Source organism: Ochotona princeps, chromosome 32 (genome assembly GCF_030435755.1).
Source record: "Ochotona princeps isolate mOchPri1 chromosome 32, mOchPri1.hap1, whole genome shotgun sequence".
Lineage (NCBI taxonomy): Eukaryota > Metazoa > Chordata > Mammalia > Lagomorpha > Ochotonidae > Ochotona > Ochotona princeps.
In genome coordinates this window covers 3,496,787-3,515,045 of record NC_080863.1, presented here as the reverse complement: position 1 = coordinate 3,515,045, position 18,259 = coordinate 3,496,787, and the positions used below count along the sequence as shown (strand labels likewise).

The 18,259-nt window shown below is 46.8% G+C and overlaps 1 protein-coding gene across 4 annotated transcripts in view; it reads left to right on the top strand.

Annotated features, from left to right (window-relative positions):
* The window catches only part of FNIP2 (folliculin interacting protein 2), a 95,159-nt gene that overhangs the window by 44,065 nt on the left and 32,835 nt on the right, over positions 1 to 18,259 (top strand). For 2 of the 4 annotated variants that reach the window (XM_058657424.1, XM_058657426.1), the window contains exons 2-8: positions 4,248 to 4,374; positions 6,874 to 7,029; positions 9,584 to 9,684; positions 9,777 to 9,848; positions 11,484 to 11,584; positions 11,757 to 11,846; positions 13,292 to 13,363. In XM_058657424.1, coding sequence (XP_058513407.1) covers positions 4,248 to 4,374; positions 6,874 to 7,029; positions 9,584 to 9,684; positions 9,777 to 9,848; positions 11,484 to 11,584; positions 11,757 to 11,846; positions 13,292 to 13,363 — 719 coding nt within the window. The remainder of the gene's footprint in view (positions 1 to 4,247; positions 4,375 to 6,873; positions 7,030 to 9,583; positions 9,685 to 9,776; positions 9,849 to 11,483; positions 11,585 to 11,756; positions 11,847 to 13,291; positions 13,364 to 18,259) is intronic. The other 2 variants (XM_058657425.1, XM_058657427.1) reach the window with 1 other exon arrangement.

Genomic DNA, 18,259 nt, shown 5'->3' with positions numbered 1-18,259 from the left:
ACAGTAGGTGTGTAAGAATCATTTGCTAAATGGGCAGTAGTGTTGGTTTTTACTGTGATTGTTTGATTTTACCTTTTCTTGGATCAATTAAAATTGTCTATCAGAGCTGAACTCTTTGAATAAGCCTGATCCTTCAGTGTTTCAAGCAAATCTACTTTGTGATTCCGTAAGGTTGCCTTGTGTGGGACCAAGAGAAAGACCATATGTGATGGGTCTGCGTGGCAGAATGCTGTTGCCTGCCATCGCGCACCTCTATTTTCTTTCCTGTTGACTTTCAGCCTGATGCCCAAGAAGGCACAGGGCAAGGTCAACACTTGGATTGCAGCTGGTCTCAGGCACACACGTCGGTGTCACATCTGCCTTTGTTCTAAAAGTCTTCTCCAGCCACTTTCTCCTCCTAAAACACAGATCTGATCGGGATATTCCCTTTCGCTAAAATGTGGGCTTGGCATGTCATTGCTTGAAGAGCATTATAAAAGTAAATTGATACAAATACAGATGAAGATACAGACATACGTATCGACATACGTATTGAAGGTTTCCCCCTTTCTGTAGGGCATCGATTTTACACCTTGACCACATAGTGTCGAAGGTATCCCTCAAGCGGTCTTCAGTTGCCTTCCCAGCATCATTTCCTCTGAGTCTTCTGCTGTAGGGACATTCTTTGATCTTGTACCATTTGCGCCTGTCCGTCTGTCCTCAGCCTGCAGTGCCTCCCCTGCTTGTTGGTTCCTCTGTGTCCTGGTCCAGATGCCGTTCCTCTTCTGACGGCAGTTACTGAACTAAGGCCCATATTAGTCTGCAGTTATGTCATCTTATCTTGTGTGCATCTGCAAAGACCCTGTTTTCAAGCCAGGTCATGTTCGCAGACAAAAGAATTGGGACTTCATCATCTTAAGGGCCGGGGAGGGAAGAGGGACACAATTCAAACTGTAATGTGTGTGTGTCTGTCTGTTGGCTTTGCAATGGTTCTCTTGTGTTTAAGAGAATTTTTTTCTACACTTAAATTCATTTGAATTACTACTGACTGTTGCACTGTAGGAAAATAATCCTGACTTTGGCTACTGGCTTTTCACTCTTGATAGTAGTAAGTTTCCAAAATGAGGCCTGGTTTTTCTCTTAACCAGGTGAGTTAATGTGGAATCTGAAAACCAAAGCAGGTCCATATAAGTCACTCTTTGTAAAATATTACAGTAAGAAAAAGGACACTTCTTGCACCTGAAGTCATAAAGTGGAGAAATAACTTCTGCCTTGTGTATGTCAGATGCAGTGTTGTCTGTCAGCAAAAGCGTGGAATTGAGAGAGAATACATTTTACCTGACACGGTCAGACATTTCTAGGCAAAGACACAATGCTTATTTTCCATACACTGTGGAGTCCTGCAGAAGGTTGCCCACAGGAAGCGCTGGGAACTGTGGCTGGTGTGTGACAGCAGATGTTCAGCAGCTGCTGGTAGGGTGCAAAAATGAGTGATGTGCAGAGCCTTCGCACGTGGCATGTGAGCAGCTCAGTCCCCGGGCGTGTGGGAGGGAGACACAGCGTCTGGGCAAGCTCCCCCACGTGCTGCTTTCATCTTTACGACAGGTCCTTCAAGCGCTCTCAGGAAGGTTTTCCCAAGGCTGTGAAGCAGTGGGAGGCAGGGCTGTGGCCTGATCCCAGGCCTGTGGGCCTCGGAAGCACTCGCTGAAAGGCTTCTGTCTGCCTCTGTTCCGTCACCGTATTACTCAACTGTAATTTCCTCTACTAATAGGAGAATAGAATTTTCCTCATTTGTAATATTTTCAGGAAAATAGATGAGTGTATTGACGTCTGTACATTTCCCTTTTATTTTTTATTTCATCTTTTATCTTTTATTTCGTCTTTTCAGTATTAAAAGCCAGACTCAAGTCAGTGTGTTGTCATCAAGTTTTAGCTCTTCAAGACAATCTGTCTTAAGGTTTGAATAACTGGTTTGTAAGTTTATACTGTTTTGGCAAAATATAATTATTGGAACAAAATATTGTACAAGAAAATACAGAACGATTAAATCTTTTTGTTTCCGCTTTCAGTGTCCTTAGCACGAGTGTGGTGTTTTAGCAATGTAATTTCGGAGAATGCTTTCGATCTCTTGGTATAACATACAAACTTTATGATTTGGGTCATGGTAATCAGACTTCTTTGGTTATGACAGAAGCCTGTCGCACTCCGTTGCACAGCCCTGCTTTCTTCCCTGTTGATGCTGTTTCCAGACTGGTGCTTACCTTGTGATGGCAAAAACAACCATCAGCAGCCGCAGGGTTACCATTGATAAGCTGAACAACTGAGTCTCAGGGTTGGCTCTCCGAGCACAGCGTGAGTCCTGGGGCCTTTTCTCATTGGCCATGTCCAGCACACGGGCCACCTCTAGACTGGGAGTAGAGGACAAACAGTTTCCAAAACAGAATGGCTGCATTGTTGTCCTACTTAGGAGGAAAGGATGCTGGTCCTGACAGCTCAGAAGAGAGGACACAAGTTATTGAAAGTACAACCAGAACTGTTTTGGTGCTGAAATTTAAAACCACATCTGCCACCCTAAAAGAGCGTGTTCAGAATTAAAGTACCATGGCCTGCAAAAGGAAAGGCCCCCATGGACACAACTAAAGGTTGGGTACCAAACACTCCATTTTACTTTGAAAACTGTAGTGTTACCAGACGTCAGAGGTCCGTACTGTTCTGGAGCATTTGCTCCGAGTCGCCCTTTGTCGGCATACACTTCACAGACTTCATTTAATCCGTGTAGCTGCTTCGGGAGTTCAACATTGATGTGCTCTGTGCCCTGACCAAGACATGGAAGCTCGGACTATCTGGATTTGAACCTGGATGTGCGTGATTTCTCAGGTTCACTGTCTTGTCCATGTCCATCTATCATCGGGTCCTTCAGCGTCCTCATACCCTCTTGCAGCATTTCTTTGGCCTCGGTCTCCTGAGCATGCCTGCACTATCTGTCGCCTTCCCCATCTTTGTGGCCATCACGCTTAACCTTCCTTAAAGAGGACTTGAACTTCAAGAATAAATTCTAATTGGTCTGCCTTCTTCCATTTTCCTTACAATAGCCAGACTGGAGTTTTACAAAGTTCTTGTCATATCACCCTCCTGACTTTTGGACTTCTTGAACTTACAACATGGTCCTGCCTGCCAGGCCTCGCCCTCCCAGCGCTCTGGGTTTCCCCCTTTCTCGAGGGCATCGATTTTACACCTTGACCACATCCCTTCCTCTTTCAACATGACCCTCTTCACTTTAACTCTTACTTCTTCAGGTCTGGGTTAATTGGCACTCCCCATCTCGGGCTGCCTTGCCTCTCTGCCCCACTCTGTAAATCTGGGATTCAGGCTCTGACATCCCACCCCCCCTTTTTCATTTTTGATCATTTATAGTTAAACATTTATGTATATAATTATTGCCCTAATGTTCCCCACAAAACCAGGAACTTGTTCAAGGTAGGGATCCAATCCATTTGATTATTAACTACTAAGTCCTCTAGCATCTACCAGTGTCTAGGATATAATTAGAGTGCAGACATCTGTTGAATTGATTCGTGCATGAATAACTGGGTAAACACAAAGTATACACCTTAGATGCTAGCTTTTAGAGTTCCCCCCAAAGTCATTTATTGCTCCAGAATTAACCTGTGTTTTCTTCAGAGCACTTTTGTTTTGGTGGCTTTTAATTTGCTCAAGGATAAGTGGATTTCTTATATTGCTAAGTATAGTTCTTAGGATTTCCGATGCCATACACTGATGCACTGTTTTTTAAATCTCTGTATCATGGGAGGAAATAGTAAACTTTAGGCTACACAACCCAAGTCAGTCTGACTTGGGTGTGTGTAGGAGGGAGGGGAGGGTGCAGACATGCTCCCTAGGCCTACCTACCCAGTGACACAGAAGCCTGAACATCCCCAGAACACAGGCAGCCACATTTAGCCCTGTCTGCATGTCCTTGCAATTCCTGGCTGCCATCCGCCCCCCACTGGCCTTGGGAGGAGCGGCTCTCCCTGGTGACTTGTTACTTAGGGCAGTCTCCTCCAGACCTCTATGGTGGAAACTGGCAGCGTGTGGGGTCTGTGCACGTGGGCCTGGCTGGCTCACTGGCCCCTGGCTGAGGGGAGATGTCCACTTCTGCCCACTTTGCATCCTCTGACTCCCACACTACCAGGTGGGTTGGGAACCTTGTCTGTCCGTGGTCAAACGCAGGTAATGCAGGTAAAATAACTTCTCTTTCTCACTTACAGCTGGTCGTGCCCAGAGTTTGAGCTGAGTGACACTCGCCTGATTGTTTACCAGGACTGTGAGCGCCGGGGCAGGCAAGTCTTGTTCGATTCCAAAGCCGTCCTCCAGACTGAGGGGTTGGCAGCTCAGGTAAGACATGCTGATGGGCTCTTGGCTTTTCCATTGGTACTTCCAGCCACTCCTTGGGCAGTCGTCTCTTGGCTCACAGCCTTGGGCTGTATTGTACTTGGCCATTGATGGTTCAGAAGAAGCCAGAATGAGATCTGCAGCCCCTGTTCCCGTCAGGCCCGTGTATCCTCAGTAATGAACAAAGCTTGCGAGTAATCCCAGTGGGACTCAGCAGTATGCTGTCAGTGTTGCTGCAAGTGAACTTACGGGGGAGTTGCCAAGTGTGCGCATGCATGAAACAAAACAGGAAGATGGAACTCTTTAATTCCGAAGGTGAGAAAGTGTTGGTTTGATGGGCGGTTAGTCTATCACTCTGCCCTGCGTTGCTTATCGATCATGGAAGGATTACACAGCACAGGTTAAGCAGAACTAAAGGGCTTTACTCAGTACAGAGCTTTGAAATACCAGCACACGATGTCATCTTCTAAAGCCTTTCTCGAGCCTCTCTGACCAAAGCAACTCAAAGTTCCCCTTTCTTCGGAGCAGGGTAGGAGTGGTGTGAGGTGGTGTGTGTGGCGACCAGGGCCTGTGAGGGCTGAGCGGCCCTTCTCGCCTTGGAGCCCAGATGGGAAATGATGAAAGCGCAGAGGGGAGCCCGGTCTTGCCTGAATCTTTCTGGGTGATAATTCGGGGTGCTTCGGCACAGTCAGCTTCAGGCTCTTCACGCTGCAGGCCCACACGGTCACTCCAGTCCTGGTATTTGTTCTCTGCACGCCCCACAGACTGCCGTTAGCCCACGGTGTGGAGCCAAGGACGTGAGCAGAGTCTGACATGGGCCTCGTCTCATCAGGGCCCAGGGCTGCTTTGCTGCTTTGGATTAAGGTCATTTCTGCAGGAGGGAAGTGTTTGGTTAAAGGCAGTTCAGCAGGCGGACTCCTCAGCGCTCTGTGGCGGAGTTTCTCCCAGGTAGCTAATGATTCCAGTCGTTGCTGGGCTTGTTAGATAGTTGGGGGTGGGACACTCGGGTGAGTCACTGTGGGTTTTAGTGGGAGGTTTGTATCTAAAACTCAGGTGAGCTAGCACTTGACCCTGTTTGGTGGACAGGAGAAGGGGTGCTAATGGTGGTGGCAGGTGGAGGGGTAAAATTCTCACTGGTGTTCAGAAGGATCTAGAATCTTCACGCTGTGAGAGCAGTGAGCCTGGGACGTGGACTTTCTTAGAGGCATCCATTTCGTTAAGCAAAGCAACTTGGCAAACCCAAAGTAAGCAGCTTACCCAAAGCCACAAGAGAAGCCGGCCAGGCTCTGCACCCTGCAGGTGCTGTGCCCAGTCACAGACTGCTCAGCGTGCTGTGCTGCAGCCGGAGCGTCTTGCCATCCACAGCGTGGGCCTTCATGTCACTCTCATCCTTGCAAAGGGCTGTGCTGGCCAGACTGAAGTGGTGTTAAGTAGCAACTACAGCTGAAGAGGGTGTTGAGGGAGTGCTGGATGCTCTGGAATCATCCAGAAGAACTCGAAAGGCCTCTCTGCTGGAGACAGTGTCGAGTGGCACATTTTGTATTTTCCTGATCTTTTTTTCCCCCTACATTCTGGCCCTTCCTCACCCTGCTTGGCAAGCACAAAACATCATGAGCTTGTGTGAAGCACATGACTTGCAGGCATTTGCATTAGACCCCCAGTGTGACTGTCACACTGGAGATTAGATAAGCTGCCACTGCATTCATGCTTCTACAAGCTAAAGCTACACAAGAAAAAGGGCAAAGATGACTGAATAGAAACAGCTTCTCATAAGGGGGCAGGGTGCTGCTGTAGGAGTAACGTGGTAGCGGGTGAAGGTAAGACTGATCAGGGCATACCTTTACGTCACTGCCGTCAGAATTGGCAGTGAACACTGTTGAGGAAACACGTAGCAGATACCCCTTGTTACCTTCAACCTTTAGAGTGCGTTTTGATCGCATGCTGGGCAGGTCACAGTAGCTCCTATTTCAGGCCCTGGGCCTCACCTCTCCCAAACTCAACCTCGTGATTTCTCTTTCCTGCTGCCTTCAAAGGAATCCTGGACGAGAGAGGTCACTGAAGACGCACACCTGTCCTGTACAAATCAGTAGTTGTGTTACTCCAGCTTCATTTGTTTGGTCAAAGTGTTTGAACTGTTGTCTTTCTGCTAATTCAGCTTCATAGGTTATGAAGAGGACTAGAAATCCTGTAATGACCAAAACTATCGATTCTCCTCGAAGATTTTAGAATGTGATGTGAAATGTTGCTAATGTTACAATGACTTAAGGAAAATAACATCTAAATATTTAACCCTCACTATACCTTTACCCTGTTCCATTTCTTGAGCACTGCCCCTTCCTCACTCCGAGATGGCTGTCATCATTAGAAAGCGAGGGGGAGGCGCTTTTGGTTTGTAATGCGACATGGGTACGCGAGCGTCCTCGCAGGGCAGTGCTCCGTGCAGAGCATGACGGAGCTGGGTATGTCTAGTGATCCGTGGCCCTGCTGGTGTCTCTTCACCAGAAACCAGAGGATGTGCTTATGAAAATGTCAGCCAGGTGCTGCCAGGGAAGCAGCAGCGCCAGCAGCAGCGTCAGCAGTGGCAGCGGCAGCATCTCTTCCCAAGGTTCCTCCGGGGGATCCTTACCGCACGCCAAGGAGCAGCTTCCAAAGTACCAGGTAAAAGCTCCCTTCGCCGGGCGAGCCCACGGGAGTGGCTGTCATTTCCTGCACTGTTTCTTCAGGGCATGGTGCTGGCCTGAGGGGTCCACTCCAGGAGAGCGAGCCCTCACCGCAGGGCTCCTTGCAGCTTGTATGCCAGTGCTGTTTCCACTCTCTGGCTTTCTCAGCTTTATTTGAGCATAGCTGATAAAATACAACATGTATGGAATGAGGAAGAAATATTGCAGATGCGGCAGTTTCCCTTGTTTCCTTTGCTGTCCAGTCCAAGATAATGAAGATGTAGTTCTCTGAAGAAGAACCGAGAGGGATTCTTGGGCCATACACGGGCAGCTGGCAGCTCCCCCAAGCCCCTTAAAATAGAACTTGGCAAGAGGGGTGAAAGACGTGTGGAGAGGAGGAGGAAGTGGCAAGTCCTCCCGGAGGGTGAAGCGGAGAGCTGCTGGCTCATGTGGTGGGGCACTGGAGGCAATACAAGATAGGGAGTGAGGTTACTGCAAAACACTGCTCAGCTAAGCCAAAGGGAGGCAGCTTTTGTAAATATTGAGGGGCAGGTGGGGAATATGTGAGATTTCAAGGGGGCTGTATGTCCAACTAATTTTTTTTTTCAACTGATTTATAAAATCTATGTAGTCGTGTCTATTCCCTTTCTGGAGAGTGAAGCGGGAGCAGTGACCAGCAGCCATAGTGCCACAGGGCTTTGTAACTTGATAGGTTCGTGTCATGCATTTGTCCTCGAACTGCAGTTTGCAGCTAAAGCGGGTAGTGTGTAAGGGTGGGCGTGTGGCCTGATGGAGCTGCCTGCATCTCTTGTTAGAACAACCTTGGCTTGTGACCAGCTCTGACTCCAGACTCCAGCTTCCTACTAATGCGAACCAGGAAGCAGGGCTGAGGGGTTGAGGGAACGGGTTCCTGTGACCTGCATGGGAGACCTGCGTTGAGTTCCGAACTCCCAGTTCAACCTTGTGACAGTTTGGGAGATTGGCACATAAACAGGGAGCTAGATTAGAAGTGTAGTAGCTGGGATTTGAACCAGCACCTACAGGGGATGCTGGCATTACAAGTGGTCACTTTACCCGCTGTGCCACAGTGCTGGTCCCAATAAGTTAAATTTTTTTGAAAAGTATAAATTTTCCCATTAGTTGGTAAGCACTGTTGGCACATGGCTCTTAAATCTAAGAAAAGCAGATTGTAAAATGGAGGAGGTTGAAAGCTTTTAATAAAGAGTGAAAGCCAGGGGGTTTCTCTGAATGTGGTGGGAGGAAGTTAACGTGAGCTGTGAGCAGAGGAACCTGGCTGCGCAAGGCCGACAGATATATGTGTCTGCAAAAGATGAAATACAGATAAAAATATATGTACAAGGCTAATTCAAAACAATAAATGGAATGAAGATTGGTTTCAGTGCAAAAGGATTTTGAAATCCATTTACAATTTTTCATAATGCTGTTTAAAACTTCATGTATCTCCTTTTTTGTATCTACGTAAACTTTTACTTGTTTCTGATGAACTTTTTGAAGCAGCTGCACGTGTGTGTCCCATGTCACCATGTGTAATAAGCAGTAATACAGACGTGGGGAATGTCAAGGATGTCTGTTCTTTCTTCAGTGGAAGCCTGGCCCCGAGACCCTGGCTGGCCGGGTGGGCTGCAGAGCCGCAGTGCTGGTCGGCTCAACATCCCATCCTGTTCACATCACTTGCCACTTCCTTTCTGTGTTGGAATGCGTTGGGATGGAGGATTTGTGAGTTCAAGGAGGCCTGGGCCTAAAATATTGGGCATGTGTCTAATAGTCAACCAAAAGAAAGACTGAAAATACAGGCAGTGGGAGGGAGTGCCCTCCAACGGACAAATGTGTAAGTTGGGAGAAAGAGAGTCTAAAGAAGAGGTTCAAATATGAAGTTTGCTAAAGGGAGTTGAAGTGTGCACGGGAGCTGAGAGGCTGGCGGGGGTCCTTGGAACAGATGGAACGGGCAGGGCGTTCGGGGTGCTGGCGATGAGCACACAGCAGAGGCGAGGAAGCGGAAGGAACAGCATTCACTCTGGGGTGACTGCAGGCAAGAGAAAGGCTGGCCAGAAGCTGGAGGAGTTGAGTACCTTGGAAATATTTCTGCAGAACTGGAGAGAGAGCTGACTGTCTTTTGGATGCTTCCCAAACTCTGCTTGGACCAGTTGGCGTTTCTGAGCAGCACTCTTACTTGCTGGACTGAATGATAACCAAATTGTATGTCTTTTTGGGAGGTAGAGAGGATCTTCATAATTTCAATTTGCTTAGGGTTTAAAAATGGAGATTGATAATCTCTTTTTTTAAACTGGTATTAATGGCTCCTGGGTGAACATTCTGTGTATAAAACAGGAACTGTGATCATTACTAATAATTCGGGGTAAATCTAGGCAGTCACTGTTACTGGTCGTGATTATCAGATGACTGATTGCAGTTTTGAGAAATAGTTGTAATCCGCTGAACCAAAGAGGAAGCCAAAGAATAAAATGACCTTCAGTTGCAATGCGTGTCACACTGTGCCCACACTGACTGTGACTCTGGTTTCTGGTGTGCAGTGCACAAGACCAGCTTCAGACGTCAACATGCTAGGGGAAATGATGTTTGGCTCTGTGGCCATGAGCTACCAAGGCTCCACCTTAAAGATACACTACATTCGGTGAGTTGGGCGCCTTTCTGTGTTACGAGTGACAAGTGGAATGGTGGTACTGATTCCTTAATTAAAAACATGTATTTCCCCCCCCCCCCCAGTTCTCCTCCGCAACTGATGATCAGTAAAGTGTTCTCTGCCAGAATGGGCAGCCTCTGTGGAAGCACAAACAAGTAAGTGTGGGACTCTGCGTTCCGCCTTCTCTATCCTGGAGCTTGTTTCTAGATGGAGCAGTTCCTGAAGGGCCAGAAGGAGTTTTTGAAACGAGAAGTAGGATGAGTTGAAATCAATAAATGCTGTCCAAGTGGCCATTGTCCTGTGATCAGTGACTGTGGAAAGGTCTTTCCCTGAGTCAGGAGCCAGCGTGGTGATGCAGTGGGCTCAACACCGCGCGCAGCGCCGGCGTCTGTGTCAGTGCTGCTTTTCCTCTGACTCAGCTTCCTGCTCTTACATCTGGGAAGTCGGCAGATGATGGCTCATGTGTCTGCTGCCGTTTGGACAGTAGCCCAAGGGACGGAGCAGTGTGTGCGCGTGCTCGCCCTGTCCCTGTCTGTCATCCTGCCTTTCTTTTTATCTATTTTATTGTATTGTTGTTGACAATCTTTACATAGTTAATTAATCCTGCCTTTCTTTTAAAGATTTATTTATTTTCATTACAAAGTCAGATATACAGAGAGGAGGAGAGACAGAGAGGAAGATCTCCCGTCCGATGATTCACTCCCCAAGTGAGCCGCAACGGCTGGTGCTGTGCCAATCCAAAGCCAGGAGCCAGGACTTCTTCCAGGTCTCCCACACAGGTGCAGGGTCCCAAGACTTTGGGCCGTCCTTGACTGCTTTCCCAGGCCACAAGCAGGGAGCTGGATGGGAAGTGGAGCTGCCGGGATTAGAACCGGTGCCCATATGGGCTCCCGGCGCGTTCAAGGCGAGGACTTTAGCCACTTGACCACGCCGCCGGGCCCCACCCTGCCTTTCAAACCCATTAATTAAAATATTTTTGAGCATAAAAGGGAAAAAAAGTCTCATTCTTTTCTAAAGAACTTAGTATCTGATACTCTCCGCTCAATCCTCCCCTCGCATAACTAAGTACCAATGAACAAATCTTTGCTTACTCTTGAACAAAATAGTTTGAGCATTTGGCATTGGATTGTCATGACTCAAGTTGATGCGGGGATCAGTGTTTGTTTCTTGAGACACTGCAGGTCCTTGGGTTTACCTGAATATTTATATAATAGAATAACTCTGGTTCAGGTGGAAATCATGTGGTTTCATACTGCTTGATTATGTTCACAATTTCGATGCTTTTTTTCTTAACGACATGGTGAAATATGAAGATCTGCCTACCTCATCTTTGGTATGAGCGATTCTAACTTTTTAAAAGTTGTGAAATGCAGTCCGTATAAGAGTCATAATTTGTTCATCTTCTCCCAAAAAAAAGTGTTGCTGATTTATTCATAATGTTAACTCTTAGTTAACATTTAATTCTAAAACAGAGAGCAACATCTTGGGGTCAGTGGCTGAGGCACGGCGGAGAGCTGAGTCGCAGGTCCAGGCGGAGCCCGGGCAGCGCCCCTCGGCGTTGGCTGCCGCCTCCTGTGTGCGGCAGTGGCAAGGCCACAGTGGCTGAGTTGTGCAGATTGGGCTGCTTCCAGAAAGCTTTGGTTTTTCTTGAGCAGATTTCCCTAAAGTTCCCAATTTAATCCCCTTTAGTAGCTGATCAGTTGTCGACGTGTGGAAGTCTAACAGAAAACAGCTTTGTTTGCTGCTGGATATTTACTGCTTTTTCTCTCCCTCTGCATGTCTGGATTTAGCTTGCAAGACAGCTTTGAATACATCAACCAAGATCCTAACTTGGGAAAAGTGAACACCAGTCAGCATGGCGTGGGTCCTTGTCGCACTGCAAGTAACCTAGGTAAAATGGGACGAACGGGTTCTTTCTTCAGGACTAGTATTGCTGTGGGTGTGTTTTTGCTTTATTTGAGTTTTTGTGCTGTTCTGATGGTTTTTTTGGGCATTCTCTTTAATCTGTGTTTATTTTGTGTGTATGTGTGTGCTTGGCCGTCCTGTGTGTGTTTTGCCTCTAGGTCTCCTGCAGGCATGCAGCGGCAAGCTGCTGCAGGGGGTAGCTGAAGGCGGACCCCTCCGGCTCACCCGGAGTGCTTCTTTCTTTGCAGGTTTGTGTGGAACGCCGAGTCCAGCATGACCCAGACATACTAATCAAGCCTGTGCAGATTCTTGGGAGCAAAAAATCTGACTTTTACCTCTCTAGAAATTCAAGGGGCTCTTGTGATAAGAGATCAGTTTCAAATGCAGCCGAATGCATGGTGTCCTGAAAATTCCACCAGCCAACATCTGTTATACTTGTCTCTGCTAATACCCCAGCGTCAGCTGATTTTAATCCGAAATGAGCCCTTAGTGTTTCTAAGAGGATTACTCTCTCTGATTTTCCTGGACCTCTTGTCGCTGCTGTGAATTGATTCCGTTTGTCATGGTATCCTTAATCTGTCTTTTCACCTGCATCCGTAACCTGCACGAAGTTTCTCGGTGTCACTAATCAAAGCGTGGACGATGGCACTCATGCACTGGCTGTCTCCCTCTGACTGTCAGTGCAGTTGGTAGATTCTTCACAGCGATGGTCATCTTGATAGCTTGGTAAATTCTGAGAAACCAACTTGGCTAACTATGGCTGTGAAATGGCTATTATGGTCTTGGCATGACTCACACTTTGGGGGGAGGGTAGAAGCATCACTACTAACATAAGGGATTTTGTGAAATGATATTTTTCACAAAAATGCTAAGTACTGTTGTTAATGATACCCCAATGAAACTGACAGTGTCCCATTGCACTCGGACTAAGGGTGAGATGCTTATACACTCCTTAAAATTGTAAAGAAGCTTCAACAAAATGAGGAGTGTATTGATCAGGCAGGGAACTAGTTTTCTTGTGCCTTCTGAAATTAAGAGTGTTTCATCTGCCTTCAGGCTCAGTGACTACACTGCTCAGATCAACGGTTCAGATCAACGGTTTGCAATGTTTTTTTTTTTTTTTTTTTTCAAAATGCATCCCAGGACATGCATTTTCCTAAGAAACTGTACAGTAATACCATGTATGGGTGTATATGGAAAAGTGGAGGAAGAAATATTTGAAATGTATTCTGTCTGCCAAGGGAGTGGAATATAAACAGAGGAGCATTTTCTGAACTGAGAAAATGGTTTTCAGATATTTGTCTTCCTTAAATTGTTTATAGCTACGACTGAAATGGATTTTGACAATTTACAAAGCATTTTGACATTTATTACTATTTAAATAATATTAATTGTGAGGAAATTGGCTAGAAATATTTGCCTGGGAATGTGTGGTCATTGTACTAACTGCATGAATAGGTCGTTGTTCAAAAGAACTTTTTTTTTAGAGCTGAATGTCTTGAACTTTCTATGCTTCAATAAGACAAGGATGTACATGGCTACTTGATTCCATTTTGTGTTTGATTTGCTTTCTAGTTAATCTCTGTAAATTTACACCAGTCATTAGTAGCAATAGCCTTTCTTGAAAGGATTACCCCACTCGTTTTAAACTTTGGAGTGCTCAATAACATGAATTCTTATACTTTTATCTTAGCTCACAGCACACCAGTTGACATGCCAAGCAGAGGGCAGAATGAAGACAGGGACAGTGGCATTGCTCGATCAGGTATTTATATATTTTTTTAATTGGTTTGCACTAACAGTGAGTTATCCATAATGGTATGGAAGCTGGGAAAGTTGAGGTCAAGTAGGCATTTCCTTTCCTTTTTCTCTGTATTCTAAGATCCTGTCCCACACCAGAAGACCTTTGAGACCTCGATGTACAGCAGCTGGGAATGATTACATAGCCTAAACTAGTTCTATGTAATACTGATCTCATGAGTATTTCTAGGAGCAAGCTTCCTTGAGCTGGGCGTGCTGGGAGTTTCCTGGCTCTGAGTATAGAGCTGAAAGAAGGAAAGCAAGCACGTGCTGGGTTGTGTCTCCCTGTGAGTGGGAGGGGCTGCTTGCCTTCTGGGTCGTCCTCTGTCTTACAGACTTGCCAATGCAAATTATATTGGTTTCCTTCCCTCCATACTTCGAGCCCCATGCCTTTTTTCTTAGGTTTTATTTATGTATTTCTTATTTGAAAGGCAGATTTACAGAGAGAAAGAAAGGTAGAGAACCAGATCTTCCAGGCACTGGCTTACCCCACAAATGGTTGCAAGGCTCAGCTCTGGCCATATCTGATGCCAGGAGTTTATCCTGGGTCTCCCGCACAGGTGCAGGATCCCAAAGCTTTGGGCCATCCTTTACTGCTTTCTCAGGCCACAGGTAGGGAGCTGGATCAAGAAGGGTAGCAGCTGAGAACCAACTGGTGCTCATATAGGATCTTGTTGGTGGAGGACTAGCCTGTTGAACCACTGTGCCAGCCCCCTAATAGTTTCCTAGAGTTTCCAGTTTTCTGCATGACTCTGCATTTGTTAGCTGATTTTGCGGTGGACTTTGGGTTGTAAGGGATGGGTGATGAGTTGGTGATCTGGAAATCCAAGGCTCAGGAGGATATGGCTGTGCCTGCTTGCGGCCTCTACCTTCTGTGAGGCAAGACACGTCTTGGGTGATCCTCCACGGCTCACTGCATGCACCCACACCAACAGACTGGCCTCCCAGCCAGGCTCGGGGCTGGCTGCCAGCCTCAGGGATTTTTCTTCCTGGTCATTTTTTTGGTGTGTTCAAGGGCCTTCTGTTCCTTCTGTGTTAGTAACAGTCTCCTTTACCTGCCATGTCCAACAGCTCCTCAGTTATTACATGAGATACAATCTGCTTTTGAACCTCCCTGTTGTGTGTGTGTGTGAAAGAGATGGATGGGTGTACTTTTTATGATGGTAGTTTTTTATTCTTATAATTTTTTTTCTTAAGGTAGGACAATCCCCTTTGGTCAGAAATATAACTCATGGATGGGACCTGTAGTATTTCCACTTACAGCCTCTTTTGTACCTATAAAATCTGAGAAGACCATGGGCAATGTATGAAAGTGCTAAGCAAGCTGTTGTATTCTTAAGATTAATATTTTGTGGTCCTCAGGAGGTTTTCCTCATTTCTTAAGAGTTATGCCAACTGAACCATGAGTTTCACCCGTTAAGTAGAAACTGTGGGTGTGTTGAAGAATTTGGCGTCGTAGGGCTTGACCCTGATGGGACTGGCAGGGTGCTGGCTTTGTTGAGCTTGAATGTCCAGGCAAGCAGTTGAGGGGCTCACCATGAAAGCTAGGACTGAGGTCACTACACGGCAGAACTGCTGTGGTCATGTGTGGTGGAAGTTACTAAGTTTGGCTCTATGTGGTCAGAGCTGGTTCCTCCTGCTGGGCCCCCTTCTGAGCTCAGCTACCACGGTTTCCTGCCCTGCAGTAACCTCACTTTCTCTACTTGCTCATGCCTCTCCGTGGTCCAAAAACACTTCAGAGAGTTTGTAGACACTGATACCAGTTGTTGGAAAGAAACTCGGATTCCAGGTAACTTTCTGTTTTATGATGTATTTGACAGAAGCCTTCACGCTGTATAGGTTGAAATGTCACTTCAGAAAAAATGAAATTTTGTTTGAAAGGCCGGAGTGAGTAAGGTCTCCGTCTGCTGATGCAGCAGCTATTGCTGGGCTAGGCTGAGGTTAGTCATGAAGTTCATCTGGGCTGCACATGCGGGTACCAGGAACCCCAGTATTTGAGCCACCATCTACCATCTTTCAAGGGCATTAGCAGGGAGCTCGATCAGAATTGTGGAGGAACCTGGGTTGGAATCAGCAGTTTGATTTGGGGTGCATGTATGGTTGTCCCAAACAGAGGCTTAATCCACTATACTGATGCACGTGTCCCCAGATCTCCCTTTGACAGGTTCTAAATCACATTCCAAATCACCTTATTTTCACTGCCCCATGAGAAGTGGAAAAATCGGGAGGCCCAGTTGAAATTCAAAGCCTCTAACAGGCAGATTGCAAAGGTTTCTCCCAGCCTGTAAGAGAAACTATAAACAAAGTTAGACAAGATTGATTCTTTGGTAGTTGAGCTTCTGTTCCAGACAAACTTCACTTCCGGTCCTCCCAGTCGTCCAGCTGGGACAAAATAAGCAGGATAACGGAGACCGTCATCCAGCTGGGAGGAAGTGAGCAGGATACCAGAGAAGCCACAGATGCCCTGGGTGGTATTTTACTGTTTCTTGCTGCCAAGGTAAATGCGCTTGTCTTTAGATATCATCCACCTAGATCCAGGAGCTGTTCTGAAATCACTGAGCCCATGTACAGACAAGTGTGGGGTGTATGTCTCTGTTGGAATTTGACACTCTGTTCTTCTGGTTTATTCTTTAAGATTTCTTATCTCCCTCTGAACCTTGGTAGGTCCAAGGCTTCAGTTTTGGAAGAGAATAGGCGTTTCTGAGTGGTAGAGTTAGGTTAGAACTGGTAGAGATATTAAAGATGGGAAACATTTTTAAGATAATTCGGTTTTGGAGTTCCGGATTCACAGACCAGTTGAGAGGTCAGTACAGAGAGTTCTGGAATAAGCTTCACTCAGTTCACTCTGTGCTTAACCTCTTACATGTGCAAGATGTGTCCATTACAGTTAGTGAACCAATCCTGACACCTTGCTTTCAGCTGGAGTCCATTACCGTTCCTTCTTAACTTCCTTGGATTTTCTGATGTCCTTTTTATGTGCAAGAGCCATACTTTCTTGGGTCTCTTCAGGCTTCTGTGTCTGGGGAGGCTTCTCACATTGTTTTTGATGACCTTGACTGTTCTGAGTCTCCCTGGTTAGGTATTTTACTGAGTGCCCCACTTGTGCAATGTTCTACTAAGGCTGTGGGTTTTGGGAAGGAAGTCACAGAAAGGAAGTCAGATGCCAATTTCATCATATGACATGAAGGGCAGCAGCTGTCAGTATGAATTAGCGCTGGCACACGGTCCCTGTATTGGCAAGCACAAACAAAAATCAGGTCTGGGATCGCCTTAGATGAGGTTTCTTTGGGGATCCCCCAACTGAACCAGTGGACTCAGAGCTTCAACCATGGAGAAAATTGCAGGGTCCATGGTCTGACTGTGAAATGCTTGTGTCGGAGCAAGGCCTCTTCAGTGGCTTAGATGAACAGTGGGCAGCATGGTCAATCGCACATGGAGGGTACGCTGACTCAATAGACGCTGCAGAAGACACCTGGTACAAGAACAGAGGGCAAGCAAATCGATCAACTGCCCCAGCCAAGGGTTGGCAGGGAAAACGGAGACTCTGTGACGTGGACTATGTCAGCCAGCGGATTCTGGAGAGATCATTGTGCCTGGAGTGGCAAGATCGGCACCAATTCAGAACTGTTGAACTATAAACCACTCGAGCGGAGCCCTCGGAGCAGGCCCCACATCGGGGACCCGGGGATGGTTGGCAGGCTGCATGTGGCTTTTCCCCTTATCTCTCCCCTTCCCCCAGATACAGGAAGGAAAAAAATGATGTGATAACAATGATCTTACCCACTTTCCTCTAGCCCTTGACCTCTTGCACCCTGATCAACCATGTAAAGTTTATCAACAAAATAAAAATACATTAAAAAAAAAAATACCTCACAGGAGACCTCTCACAGGAAACTCTACAGGCCAGAAGAGAATGGAGTGACATATTCCAGATTCTAAAAGCAAAACATTGCCGGCCCAGAATAACGTACCCAGGAAAGCTTTGCTTTGTCTTTGAAAATGAAATAAATTTCTTTCATTTAAAAAAAAAAACGAACACGCTGGCACAGGCCTTTGCTGCCTGACTTAGCACTGGTCAGGTCTCTCCACTGTGACGTCCACCCTTGCTGGATCGTGCATCTGGAGAGAAGTTGCAATGGCCCCGCGTCTGAGGAGTGGGGACTATGCCTGCTCTCCTGGAGCGCAGACCTTCAGCATCAACTGCCTAGAGTTCTGCAGGGGAGGTGTGTCTGCTCATGTTTTGGTTAGGTCAGTGTGGACTCCTCCCACAAGGGAGTGGCCACGTCCATTAAAGACCACTTCAGGCATCGCAACAGTTACTACACAGAGGTGGCTCAGCTCCGTAGGTTTCTGTTCAAGTTGAAAGGCCCTTGTGTCTGAGTAGAAGACTGAAGGGCAGACAGGGCAGCACAGCACGGGAGGGGGTCGGAGAGGAAGTGTGTTAAGTGAACACAATTCAGTTGGTTGGAGGCTTTTCCCAATGCGTATGGGTGGATGGCTGCGGAAGAGGAGAGATGCCTGCAGTATCTTTGCCCAACTGTCTCCTGGCAAAGTGCACACCTTACAGAACCTGCTAGTTGAGAGCCAAGCCTGAACCTGCCCAGAGCATTCGCTAGCGCCCTGACTTGGCCAAGTCCCGATGGTGCTGGTGGTTTGCTGTAATCACTTTCTTGCTGTTTTTAAAGATCTGTTGGTAAAGGAGAGTTACACAGAAGGGGGGGAGAGAGGAAGAGTGCTCCCACCTGTGGATTCACTCTGCAGATGGCCTCAACACCAGGCCTGGCCAAGCCGAAGCCAGACCATTTCATTGGAAACCTACACCCTGGTTAAATGCTATTTTTTTTAAGATTAATTTTTATTA